At 41.5% G+C, this 14,030-nt stretch overlaps 1 protein-coding gene across 2 annotated transcripts in view; it reads right to left on the minus strand.

The window, feature by feature from the left end:
• Positions 1–14,030, minus strand: part of CSMD1 (CUB and Sushi multiple domains 1) — a 2,022,422-nt gene that overhangs the window by 563,125 nt on the left and 1,445,267 nt on the right. For both annotated transcript variants that reach the window (XM_043557450.1, XM_043557440.1), the window contains exon 9: positions 7,980–8,104. In XM_043557450.1, the coding sequence (XP_043413385.1) occupies positions 7,980–8,104 (125 nt within the window). The remainder of the gene's footprint in view (positions 1–7,979; positions 8,105–14,030) is intronic.

Below are 14,030 nucleotides of genomic sequence, written 5' to 3' on the forward strand. Positions count from 1 at the left end.
GAGCAAAGGTGAAGGTTGGACAGCCACGTGGACACCTGGGGGAAAGTGTCCCAGGTAGAAGGACAATACATGAGAGGAAGCTACGTCAGAAACGTCCGTATCATGTTCTAGGAACATGATTAGCATCAAATTAACATTAGCATTCAAGTCATTTTATGTCAACAGAATTTGAGAGTAATATAAAAATTCAGTTTTACTATTTCCAATAACCTAATTAAAAAGAGAGAAAAATGTATTTTTCACCCAAGTGGTCTTCAGCTAGAAAGTTTACAACTTTGGAATTCTAGAAGCAACAGGATAAATTTTTCCTAATTCACTGGAATTAAATTAAAAGTCAGAAGTTTGTTATGTCTCTTTAAATCCAGAGATCACAGCTACCTGGTATAATAATCAGTATACAAAATATAACCTTAAAATTGACTTAAAATTTAATCCGGTAGAATGAAGAGTCCTCGGTCAGGTAAGTGGCCTTTTGACTACTATTTACAAGGTCATTTCTGCATGGACAGAAAATATGGGTAATAAAGAATAAGCTATAAAAAGTTCTTGGTAAATGACAACTTAATAAGTTGAAGGTAATTCTTAGCTAACCTAATCTAGAGACCCAAGGTAAGAGCTTTATTCAATGACCCCTGGTGGCTCTAAATGGTTCCATGTAACCACAGTTACAAATGCAAATAATACTTCACTTTCCTTTTGTGCTCTTTCAACTCAGTGAGCAACTAAAAATATTAATTCCACAGATCAGAGTGCATTAACATTAAAGGAAGTTCTCTCTACTAAGCCCCAGTAAATGTTGACAGAATGAAATGCCAGCTGAAACGTTTTACTTAAAAACTAAAATTATGTCTTCTTCCTTAGTTTGTTTGTTTGCTTACTTTAAAAATCTACTGCCAGAGATACTTTACATAGTTTTAAATAGTTGGTAAGATTTTACCCTGTGAAAAATCGTAATAGTTGTTTTCGTATGAAGTAAGCATGAAGTGAATGAAGTAAGCATCATTTCAAACAAAATCACTTGCATAATCACCAAGCTGTGATGACCATTTGTCTACTCGGTAATAGGAGGAAAAGGTAATGTTCCCCCCATCCTCAAAGCTAATTAGCTAATGTAAGCACTGGCTAACGATACCAGTGTCCAGATGTGAAAGATCGTTTCTGACTCACTGCAATTTATCAAACACTTCTATCAGATATTCCTTCTGCAGAGAAGGCACGATAATTACTTAAGAGTTAGAGACCCTTCATGAAGATGAGAACCTTGAGAACCAGTCCTTAATTCACCGATCTGAAATCTCATAATGTGTGCAAAGCTCAGACCAGGGGCGGTTTACTGTGTTTGATAGATGGTTGAATTTAGAATATCCTGGCCGAGATGATCCGTATAAGAGCTCCTTTAAAGCCTCAGAATGAGTCAGGAAAACCCAAACCATGATGTTCTCTTCTTACATATTATTTATTATGGTGATCGTGCAGATGGGAAAATGAATTCAGAAAACTGCTCTAGGCGTTTGGGACCCATCAACAGCTAAGTACCAACAGTCCATTTTGGGTAGCATTTGAAATGCCATTAAGTTTCATGGTAACCATTCCCCCCTACATTTTAGATATCTCAAGCTATCTTTTTACAGAAATTGTCATTAAATCTCAACTTTATTATTTTTTTTAAATCTCCACTTCATTTTTTTTTTCAGTTCTTCTACAATTGATGAACCTGTCAGGAGAAGCAGGTAGAGGCACTATTTAAAGGAAGGAATGCTAATAGACTAAAAGACTCAGGGTTCCTAAATACTTCCAACCTGAGAAACTTACAACACTTTTTAAATGTTTATTTTGAGAGAGAGAGAGTGCATGCATGTGAGAGAGAGCATGAATCGGGGACAGGCAGACAGCAAGGGAGAGAGAATCTCAAGCAGGCTCTGCTCTGTCAGTGTAAAGCCTGACTCTCATGAACCATGATGTGACCTGAGCCGAGATCAAAAGTCAGATGCTTAACTGACTGAGACACCAGGCACCCCAAAACTTACCAATTAATGGAAGAAAGTATATTCTACAGCAAGGGATGCCACCTGGGACAGTGTATGACTCTGTGAACTCATTTCTTCCCTTCACATCTATGAGGGTGTTGACTGCATCCCACAGTTGGGAGAAAAGCTAGGCCCATGGCCGAGTGAAGTATCTAGACTTGAGATGTCCACAGTGGGCACTGGCCACACGTGACTACCGAGCAGGTGAGACACGGCTAGTCTGAGCTGAGATGTGCTAGAAGTATAAATACACCTGAATTTCCAAGTCATGGTACAAAAAAATGAGAGAGAGAGAGAGAAAGAGAGAGAGAGAGAGAGAGAAGGTAAATAATCTTCTCATAATCTTTATATTGACTGTATGTTAAGATGATAATATTCGGGGCAGTTGTATTAAATAAAATGTTATTAAATTTAATTCCACCTGTTTCTCGGCTGCTTTTTTACCGGCTTTCAATCTGGCTACCAGATATCTTGAAGTACATACATGGCATATATTTCTAGTAGAGAGCACGGATAGAGAATTCCTCCAAACAACGTTCTAAAGGACCAACCTACAGATGCACTAATGTGTTTGGCCCACAGCTGTGTGAGCCACTGACCAGGTCATGCTACCTGGGGACCGCCTGATGTTGTGCAAGACTGTTTTTTTCCAGACTAGAAGAATGGATGTGCCTGCTGGCTTTGAGCAAAGAGGCTTTCCTCTTGTTAGAGGGTTATGTGGCTAGGAGGGGAGTACAGGGCCAAGAAGGAATGCACAGGTTCCTTACTTCACCATGATGCTCACAGATAAGCCGTTTCCAGTCCAGAAACTGGGACGTCCCTCTATACACAGTCCCACCTGTTTTCATCCTTATTGCTCACAGCGACAACTCGGCACTGTATGGAAATGCCAGAGGGGGTGAGAGAAGGCTGAATGATGGCCTCCTCATTTGCCCTCTCACTCACAGAAAGCTGCAGGTGACACAGAAAAGCAACCTCAAAATGAAACGAAACGAAACGAAACAAAACAAAACAAGCAAACAAACACGTAAAAACCATGAACTTATGACACATATCTATTCGGTGACTCATTCTAGCTCTCCCTCTTAAGGAAGAACACCCCCCTTGGCAGAGAACGCAATTTCCCTGAATGACTATTTCCCCTTTCTTCCATGGAAATATAAATTTTTGCTACATATTTAGCTGCCTAAACTCAAAACTGCGTTTCGAAGTCTCACAGCCAGCTGAGAACACTTGGCTGGGATTTGGCCAATGGGACAGAGCAGGAAGAAAGGCAGGTGATGCTTCCTGGGGAACCTTCCTCAGGTTACAGCTGCTTTGCCTCCACTGCTTCCTCTAACCCCTGGATCTGGTACCTGGGATTTGGATAGCGCCTGGGGGGAGGGCCCGACCACAGAGCTCACAGGGTGAGTCTTGAGGACATTTTCATCCCCAAAACAGAGCTGCTATACCGGTCCCACACTGCCCGACTCCTGATGTCTTCATGAGACAGAAACCCATTTCCGTCTGGGTGAAGCTCCCCTGGGGTCTGAATGTTTGTCACCTGTTCTTTATCCCCTAATTCTAAATAGCAAATCTCAGATTCTCCTCTTTACAAGATTTCAGTCCTTTCTATTTAAATTGTTTCATGGTTTGCTACTCCAAAATATACTAAAATATAGTTTTCTTTAAAACGTAAGCTTTTTAGGGGCGCCTGGGTGGCGCAGTTGGTTAAGCGTCCGACTTCAGCCAGGTCACGATCTCGCGGTCCGTGAGTTCGAGCCCCGCGTCAGGCTCTGGGCTGATGGCTCAGAGCCTGGAGCCTGTTTCTGATTCTGTGTCTCCCTCTCTCTCTGCCCCTCCCCCATTCATGCTCTGTTCATGCTGTCTCTCTCTGTCCCAAAAATAAATAAACGTTGAAAAAAAAATTAAAAAAAAAAAAAAACGTAAGCTTTTTGGGATGCCTGGGTAGCTCAGTCGGTTAAGCATCCGACTTCCACTCAGGTCATGATCTCGCGCTCCGTGAACTCGAGCCCCGCGTCAGGCTCTGTGCTGACAGCTTGGAGCCTGGAGCCCGTTTCAGATTCTATGTCTCCCTCTCTCCCTGCCCCTCCCCTGTTCAGGCTCAGTCTCTCTCTGTCTCAAAAATAAATAAACATTAAAAAAAATTTTAAACGTTAAGCTTTAAAAATATATTATTTGTGGGGCGCCTGGGTGGCGCAGTCGGTTAAGCGTCCAACTTCAGCCAGGTCACAATCTCGCGGTCCGGGAGTTCGAGCCCCGCGTCGGGCTCTGGGCTGATGGCTCGGAGCCTGGAGCCTGTTTCTGATTCTGTGTCTCCCTCTCTCTCTGCCCCTCCCCCATTCATGCTCTGTCTCTCTCTGTCCCAAAAATAAATAAATGTTGAAAAAAAAAATTAAAAAAAAAATATATATATTATTTGTTATTGTTCCCCGGACACAATGTGTCCTAGTTAAGGTCTACAGACTTGATCTATACATCCTTCACGGAAGTGTCTTCCTAAGAATTATTTCCAGTGGAGGCTCCTGTGTGGCTCAGTTAAACATTAGACTCTTGGGGCACCTGGGTGGCGCAGTCGGTTGAGCGTCCGACTTCAGCCAGGTCACGATCTCGCGGTCCGTGGGTTCGAGCCCCGCGTCAGGCTCTGGGCTGATGGCTCGGAGCCTGGAGCCTGTTTCTGATTCTGTGTCTCCCTCTCTCTCTGCCCCTCCCCCATTCATGCTCTGTCTCTCTCTGTCCCAAAAATAAATAAAAACGTTGAAAAAAAAAATTTAAACATCAGACTCTTATAATTCAGCTAGGGTCATGATCTCAAGATTCGTGGTATCGAGCCCGGCCAGCATGGAGCCTGCTTGAAATCCTCTCTCTCCATCTGTCCCTTCCCTGCTGGCACTCTCATGCTCTTTCTCAACATAAACAGATAAACATTAAGAAATGCTTAAGAATACATGATACAAAATAAAAAAGAATTACTCCCAGTGACGATAGCTCAGTACTTCAGAAAGTTAAACGTAATCGGACAAGAACTACAGAATCACTCCCTGAAAACGAAGGGCTGTCTGGTTTAAGCCAACTGTCGGGATCACCAACTGGGAGGGAAGAGCAAGAGAGCTGATCACCCTTTGCTTCTGGGTATGAGAGAGGCGGGCATCAGAGGGGGAGGGGTCTCTCGCAAAGAACAAGTCAGGGGAACTATGTGCCACACAGAGGTCCTGTGCAAGAGCCCTTCCCTGGTGAAACAGCGTTCGGTGAGGCACGAGAATCTGTGGGGACGGGGAGCTGGAAGGCTCCCCGTCCAATGACCTCAAAGTGTGAGCGTTCGGAGGTGGAAGATGGAGAAGGTACCCGACCCGCAGCCTGGATGACAGATGAGCACCTCAGAGGCTGTGATACAAGTCAGGTTACAAGTGGGTGTCGGGAGCCTGAGAGTGTTTTGAGCTTAAGATGAGATTCAGGCCCCCCCCCCAAAAAAAAAAAAAAAGTTATGGATTTAATGAGTCAAGTAATGTCCTACACACATATTTCCTTAATTTACTCTAAAATATCAATTTAAAATGGATGCATCTTTCCTAGTTTTGCCTAGTTTGGGGTTTAAAATAATGACATATATTTCTGGTACAAAAGAACAAGAAAAACATGAAAGAACAAACGCATTTTTCCCCCTAAGGGAAGCTAAAATAATACCTGTGAATTAGTCCTCATTTATTACCGGGAGTGTCAGACATCACCATCACTTGCTAGGGGCAGGCTTTTGCTCTAATTCCTCGGAAAGCCTGCTGCTGTCTGTCAGGTATTAGATGCACGAAGTAGTCTGTGACAAAGAGCAGGAGGGCAGAGCATTCGCGTTTCCCTGACCAGAGATTGGGGCTTCTCCAAGAAGCGTGCCCGACTCAGAGGAAAGAACCCCCTGAAAGCGCTGGCAGCCAGTGCACACAGGTCTCTCTCCCAGGCTGCAGCTCGATGCCCCAGCACTCTACCGTCCACAGGTTCAAGCGCCTCGAATGGCTGCAGGCAAGGGTACAGTACAGGCCATCTTGCAAAGTTGGCGTTCTTAGATAAAGCCAGCAGTGTATTTGGTAATCACTTCACGTCACAGGATGTCACTAGTGTTGCTTAAATTTAGAAAAGAAATGATGAGTCTCTTCACCTCACAAAGGCTATAAGGAGGGATAAGATATCTCTTGTATAACACTTCCCTTTTTTTAAATTATTTTAATGTTTATTTAGTTGTGAGAGATAGAGAGAGACAGAGCGTGAGCAGGGGAGGGGCGGGGGGGGGGGGGGCACAGAATCCGAAGCAGGCTCCAGGCTCTGAGCTGTCAGCACAGGGCCCGACGTGGGGCTTGAACTGACAAACTGCGAGATCATGACATGAGCCAAAGTCAAATGCTTGACTGACTGAGCCACCCAGGCACCCCTAAAACTTCCCTTTTTATTCCTTGGTCAACTCTGCGCTTTTTTCCCCTTCTTTTAAATGTAGCAATTTGCATACATTAGTTTATGGCCAAAATGCAAAAAATGAAAACCAAAACAAAACCCTAGTTTCTCTTTGGAGTTTATTAATTTTCCATATTAAAACAACCCGAGCAGTTTTCTGCTGATTTCGCTATGGACTGTAGAATTGTGGTAAGACTGTTCACATACTTCTTAGAAGTGACAAAATCTTATTTGACATCTTTAAAGAAGATAATGATGATGTGCAGCATTATGTTCTGCTATGGCACAGATTAGCTTAAGATAGTTCATCAGTGACAGATTAACCTGGGAGCACACTACTAAAGTCCCTTTACCACTGGTACCAGAACCCAAGGATTCAACCTCACTGCCACTGAGCAGAGAATATTTTTAGATTTGCAGGGGTGCACATAAAACTTGCAAAAGGATCTAGTTATGTAACCTATTTTCATAATATGCAAACTCTGTGTATATATATAGAGAGAAGTACCGGGTAACGCCGAGTACTATGCAAACTGTGTGTATAGATAGATGAGTACCTGGTTACACCAAGTAATATGCAAAGTGTGTGTGTATATATAGATGAGTACTGGGTAACACTGAGTAATACGCAAACTGCGTGTATATATATGCAGACGAGTACTGGGTAACAGCAAATAATATGCAAACTGTGTGTATATATATAGACGACTACTGGGTAACACCAAGTAATATATAAACTGTGTGTATACACAGAGGAGTACCGGGAAACACCAAGTAATATGCAAAGTGTGTGTATATATATGTAGACGAGTACTGGGTAACACCAAGTAATACACAAAACGTGTGTATATATAGATGAGTACTGGGTACACCAAGTAATATGCAAACTGTATGTGTGTGTGTGTAGATAGATAGATAGATAGATAGACAGATAGATAGATGAGTACTGGGTAACACCGAGTAATATGCAAACTATGTGAATATATAGATGAGTACCTGGTTACACTGAGTATATGCAAAGTGTGTGTGTATATATAGAGGAGTACTGGGTAAAATGGAGTAATATATAAACTGTGTATATATATATATGTAGATGAGTACCAGGTAACACCAAGTGACATGCAAACTGTGTGTGTGTGTGTGTGTGTGTGTGTGTCTGTATCTATCTATATGCCTATCTATCTACATATATATAGAGGGGGGGAGGGGTGGGAGAGACAGAGAGAGAGGGAGGGAGAGGAGTATCAGGTAACACTGAGTAAGTGTGTGTGTGCGCGTTGTGTGAGTGATCAGATTTGTTTCCGTTGTTCCGGAAATTTAAAAACTGCTAATATCTTGCAAATGTTTGCCGCCTCGCAAATTCCAAATAAATATGACACACTAGGAAAACGTGCATCATCGTCTGCCTTGTCCTGCTTTGTCTGTATTCAGTGGACACAACGCTGCTCGAGACTTCACTCGTGTTCACGAAACACACCAGCGTGCAGGAAGACATCCCCGTCATGTGCTCCTTACCTCGGCAAATGGGCCGATGGTCACTCCACGCAGCCAGTGTCTCCGTGACTCTCTGACAGGTTATACTCTTGGATCCCTGCAGCACATAATTATCCTCACAGGAGAACTGGACATTTGCACCAACCCTAAGCAGTTAAAAAAGAGAGAGAAAACAACCCAAATTATTCATGGAAGTCTTCTTCACAAAAATATCAGCACAGTGTTGTCAGCGTATTATGCCCTCCAAACAATATTACACTTCAAGCAATCCCTGAGAGATCATGCTTACATAGAACCCTGTAATTTAGCACAGGACACACAGCACAAGACCTGGGGTCAAATTTCTGTTCTGCCAACTTCACAGCTAAATAAATATATGAACCTTAATTTCTCATCTCTAAAATGAACAAGAGTAACAAAGGCGACCAGACTGCATGCTGTGGTGTAGGTGAGAAAATGTGTAAGAAAGAATTGTGTACTCCAAAAACAAAGTTGGAGTCATTCTTGGTGAATAAATACCCTGAAGAAACAAGGATTGGAAAAGTCCAGGTTAAGAAAACGTCTCAGTGTACAGAAAGACCAATGCTACGTGGTGCCACTTACAAGGTTCTAAAAACACTCAAGGACAGGAACGATGTTACTAAGGGCTTGGGCGAGAGGAATGGGCTGCTATTAATCAACTGGCATCAAGGTTTATTTAATTAAGATGAATATACAACATTGATCATATAGTCGACAGTAATGTGTACTTATAACTGGCTAAGAGGACGGACCTCATGATGAGTGTTTTTATTACAATAAAATAAAATGAAATAATAAAAATAAAATAAAACAAAATAAAATAAAATAAAATAAAACAAAACAAAATAAAATAAAATAAAATAAAATAAAATAAAATAAAAATAAAATAAAACAAAATAAAACAAAATAAAACGAAAATTCTCCCAATGAAAGGGAGGGGGAGAAAAATGTCTCAGTAAAGAATCTATGTTACTATCACAAACATTAATTATATTCATAAAGCCAGTGATATGATATTTCGGAAATACACCTTACAGGAAAAAGAAAACCACTTGTTTTAGAAAAAAGCAATCCATCCAGCCTAAAGTTGGACAACATACTGTTTGGGCTTCAGAGCTGCATCTGGAAAAGGAAGTTCTACGGTCCTAAGCGTAACAAAATGTTGCACAACAACCATTCAACAGGTGCATAACAAAACGTGCCAGGCACACACTGAGTCTGAACACACCAATGGATTCTGTCCTCTAAGCCTGCTGTCTGGAAGGGAGCTGAGCATAGTATTATTTTCGAATCCGACACGCCTCCTGCTTCAAGAGGAATGTCTACGTATGTTTTCCACTTGACAGACTCTCAGCTTGATGTTGACAAAAATGGGAATGCAAGGGGGTCCCTGGGGAAAAAAGATGAAAGTCTCCCATGTGCACGGACACCGTTAATAACAGATGAGAGACAGAGAAGGAAAATAAACACACATTCTGTTCCTGCTCATTGAAAACTCTCATCTACAGTCTCAGAGTGCATATTACTCAACTGGCATCACACAAGCACCTCCCACACTTCTGTAAAACACTCTGGGGATGGTCACAGATAACTGGAGAAATCATCAACTCAGGGTCAAACCAACTGAAAATTCTGGATTTAGCAAAATTTAGCATCTTTCTTTTCTAAAGAGGATTCTCAGTATGCTACAATTTAATATGCAAAAAATGTATTTTGTTTATGTAAGAGAATGTAAAGTATAAAGATCTTCAAATTTATATATTTCCAGGAAGCCCCTTTTCACCAGTATCCATGGCAACTAAAACTCCCTGGAATTAATTTTGAGAAACACTGTATCATAGGTACATAACTTGCATTACTTTTGAAAGAAAAAAGTGTTAAAACCAAAATATACACATAATTCTAATTTTCATGGTCAGTCATAACAGCTATACATTTAAAACATGTATATGTAAACATGTTATTTAAAACAGCTATACATTTTGGAGCCATCCGTCCATAATTTCTGCTCATTGGTCTTTGTTTAAACCTCTGGAGCCACACTGAACAAACAAAATAAATCTAAAAATTTTGTTCTGTAAGCAACTATTATTTGTCTGTGTTCAGTTCCATCTTCAGTTCCTTCTGTTTACATAAATCTCATTTTTCGTGTATTTTATCATTCTTTCAATACATACTAATTGAACATCTATGTGCCACTCCACTCTAGGTATCAAGATGCAAAAATTACTAAGAGTTAAAAGTTGAGAAGATCCCCATCTCATGGAAGTAACAGTCTAGTTAAGGGAAGAAAATACAAATAAGAAATTAACCCAGAAGAATATAAAAGAGTATCATAAGTGCTATGGAGAAAATCAGTCAAATGTTATGATACGACTAACAACACATTAGGGGGAGTTGGGATTTGAGAGTATATCAACATTTTTTTTTTTCCAATCCTGTTAAACTAAAGAGCTAATGGCTTCTACAGTATCACAGGTATGGTCAAGCATAAAGGAAGGAAAGTGGCATTACTGCTTCCTTTGGCCACCACTATATTTCAACTACAGCAGCCAACTGGTCATTAGTTATGGCAGACGGCATCCCGCTCCATCGAAACCTGCACTGTTCACGGATGCTTTCTCAGACCTCCAATCACTGTTCCTCTAGGTAATCTTAGGAGTCTGTGTTTTGTTTGGACATCAAGAACCTTAGTTGGGGCGCCTGGGTCGCTCAGTCGGCTGGGCGTCCGACTTCGGCTCAGGTCACGATCTCACAGTCCGTGAGTTCGAGCCCCGCGTCGGGCTCCGTGCTGTCAGTTGGAAGCCTGAAGCCTGCTTCTGATTCTGTCTTCCTCTTTCTCTGCCCCTCCCCCACTCACACTCTGTCTCTCTCTCTCTGTCTCTCTCTCTCTCTCTCTAGCAAAAAATGAATAAATGTTAAAATTTTTTTTAAAAAAAGAACCTCAGTAATATCAGTGATCTGGCACTATAACATATATTCATCATCCAAAATATGGGCAGAGTTGGTTTTTAGAAGCCATGAAAGTGTCCAACAATAGAACCAGGGTTGACTAAATTATTTCAGATGTATATGAAAAACTCCAATGTCGCACAATAAAGGTGAGCATAAACCCATAGCGATATAGAGAAAAGCTTGACGCAAAACTGTATGGACTCCAGGTAATAATAATATATATATCAACACCTATCTATCAGGAAAAATAGGCAAAAACTAGTTTTTGAGTGGTGACATCATCATCAGTACACTTCTGTTTCTATATTCCAATAATTGCATACTTTTGGTTTTAATAATCTATAAGGTAAGCTCTAAACAATCTTTTAAAATCCTGTTAGTAAAAACCTTAGTTTGACTGCCAGTTGGAAAACAGGGCCACCGCTGGGTGAACTTAGTCCCAAGAACTGAAATGAGGTAAACTCTCTGCCTATGATGGATCTGATTGAGACTGAAAAAAATAAAAGCAAACAACGATGACCCAATTTCCCGCCTATTTCAACCTTTTCCTTTGTTTTTATCTCACACATGAATCAGTTCAACTTACAATCCATGCATACTTTTTTTTTTTTAATTTTTTTTTTCAACGTTTATTTTTGGGACAGAGAGAGACAGAGCATGAACGGGGGAGGGGCAGAGAGAGAGGGAGACACAGAATGGGAAACAGGCTCCAGGCTCTGAGCCATCAGCCCAGAGCCTGACGCGGGGCTCGAACTCACCGACCGCGAGATCGTGACCTGGCTGAAGTCGGACGCTTAACCGACTGCGCCACCCAGGCGCCCCCCATGCATACTTTCAACCGCTAATATATAATACACTAAGTTTTCATATGATTTATGATTTGATCATAATTACTACGTCTGCAATTATCTATGTAACATTAGGAAACCAGTTTGTTTTTCTGGACAAGACTTTGAGAAGAAAATTCTAGAAAATAACAGTTATTAATACCTTCCCATTGACAAGCAAATTTAAAACATTTTGATTAAATATGTTGTACAATTTTGGCAATTGCTAGTAGTTGGAAACTGTAAGAAATAACAGAAAACTGGTTTTGTGTGAGATCAAGATATGTTGTATATAGATAATAAATACCTAACTGGTAAAGTTTAAGTTAAATTTTATGCTACAGTTCTAGTGGCCTAATTTTGTGTTTTAAATAGAACAGGGGAAAATAAATGTTTCACATCTTCGACGACTAGCTTTTCTGAAAACCTCATCCCTTGACTTTTTGAATTCAAACGACATTCCATCTGCCACCATCTCCTTGACTTTACCTACCACAATTTGAAGAGTCTTTTGAAATGAATGAGCTATTTCTAAATGTGGCTTAGTTTTATTTTAAGTTTATTTATTTTTGAAAGAGAGAGAACACAGGCAGTGAGGGGGTGGGCAGAGAGAGAAGGAGACAGAATCTGAAGCAGGCCCCAGGCTCTGAGCTGTCCGCACAGAGCCCGACGCGGGGCTCGAACTCACAGACCGTGAGATCATGACCTGAGCCGAAGTTGTACATTTAACCGACTGAGCCACCGAGGTACCCCAAAATATGGCTTAGTTTTAACATGAACTATTGCTAAATTTCGTTTTCCTAAATAATGGCTCTTTACAAATTTACTTAAAATTGGTGCCATAAGTATTTCTGATTTTAAAAAAATCTGAAAAAAAACAAAACACCTGAAGTGACTTAAATATTAAACCAGAATCCAAAATAAGATATGAATTGATTTAGCTGTGATGTCTAACTATCCATTAATTACCAGAGATATAACAGCCTGGACCATCAAGATAGAAATATCTCCAATCTTTCCTCAACACATACTCGTGGACATCTACTGAATATATTAAAAAAATCAACTTCTCCATTTAGAGTTTTCTAAATCGATATACAGATCAAAATGGATAGAAATAGAAAGATAGGTAGGTAGGCAGACAGATATCGGCCTCTTTGTTTAAAAATACATGCAGTTCAAGCATTACACTTAAAAAGTCATAAATATTTTAGGCACCAAAAGTGGGCCTGTTTTAGAAACATTTTGCATCTCTAGGAAAAAAAAGATAATTATATAATATTGCTTTCACTCTTAAGCAACAGAAAACACAAAGGTTACAGCAAAAAAAAAAATTTCTTTAGAACTAAGTTCAAGCTAGGATTTCACATATTTGTCCTCGTAAAATGAACCAGGGTGACACTGGGAAATTTTGCTTCACTGAACTATTTGCTTACAAAGAAGCAGCACCATGGGGCGTGACGATACGTAAAGTGATAAAGGAGGTGTGTGCGTGTTTGCACATGTGTACGTGACTATGCACACCTGTGAGTTTCCTCCCACATCTTACTTACACCCCAAAGTCCTGGGTATTAACATATCACAGGTGCAGTCCACACGTAAGTCACGAAATACGTTAAAAGGAGGTGTGATGGTGCGTTTTCTCTGCTCCTCAAACCCAACTGTAAACGATGAAAACAAAGCAAAACAGAGCTCCAAGGCGAGGCAGTGAAGGAGAATGAGGCGAGCTGTGTTGGCTGTGCACGTGGAGGGCCCTGCTCTCCCACCAGGCCCTGGGCCAGGAAGCCAGTGGGGGGTGAGAAGGTGGAACGCTACAGGACTCTTCCCGGGTTGCGTGAGGAGATCCCAGGGTGATACGGGACTTGTTCTCGTTTTCCAGCTGTGATCCCATAAAGAATTCCGTCTTATGGTACAGCCCCTCCGATTAAAACTATGGCAGCACGGCTAACTTCAGACGGAGGGTGGGGCTCCCGCCATGATGCAGCAGGGGCACCCCCAAGCGCTCACACCCTCACACGCCAGATGCGGCTGACGGTCGGGGAGGCCACAGATCTGGAGGTCATTTCTCAGCCAGGATGAGGACGTGCGCCCTGCGAGAGCCAGAGGGGTGATCATGGTGGGAAGCCGCGTGGCACAGATGAGGAGGGAAAGTCAGGTCTCTTCCCCACCATCGCCTGGACAGCCTTTCCTTAAGCCCCAGCATTTAACACCATAAAGACGGGTAGAAGGGAGGAAGTAACTGACTTTGAACCTAACAGGTTGACATATC

The sequence above is a fragment of the Prionailurus bengalensis genome, chromosome B1 (genome assembly GCF_016509475.1).
Source record: "Prionailurus bengalensis isolate Pbe53 chromosome B1, Fcat_Pben_1.1_paternal_pri, whole genome shotgun sequence".
Lineage (NCBI taxonomy): Eukaryota > Metazoa > Chordata > Mammalia > Carnivora > Felidae > Prionailurus > Prionailurus bengalensis.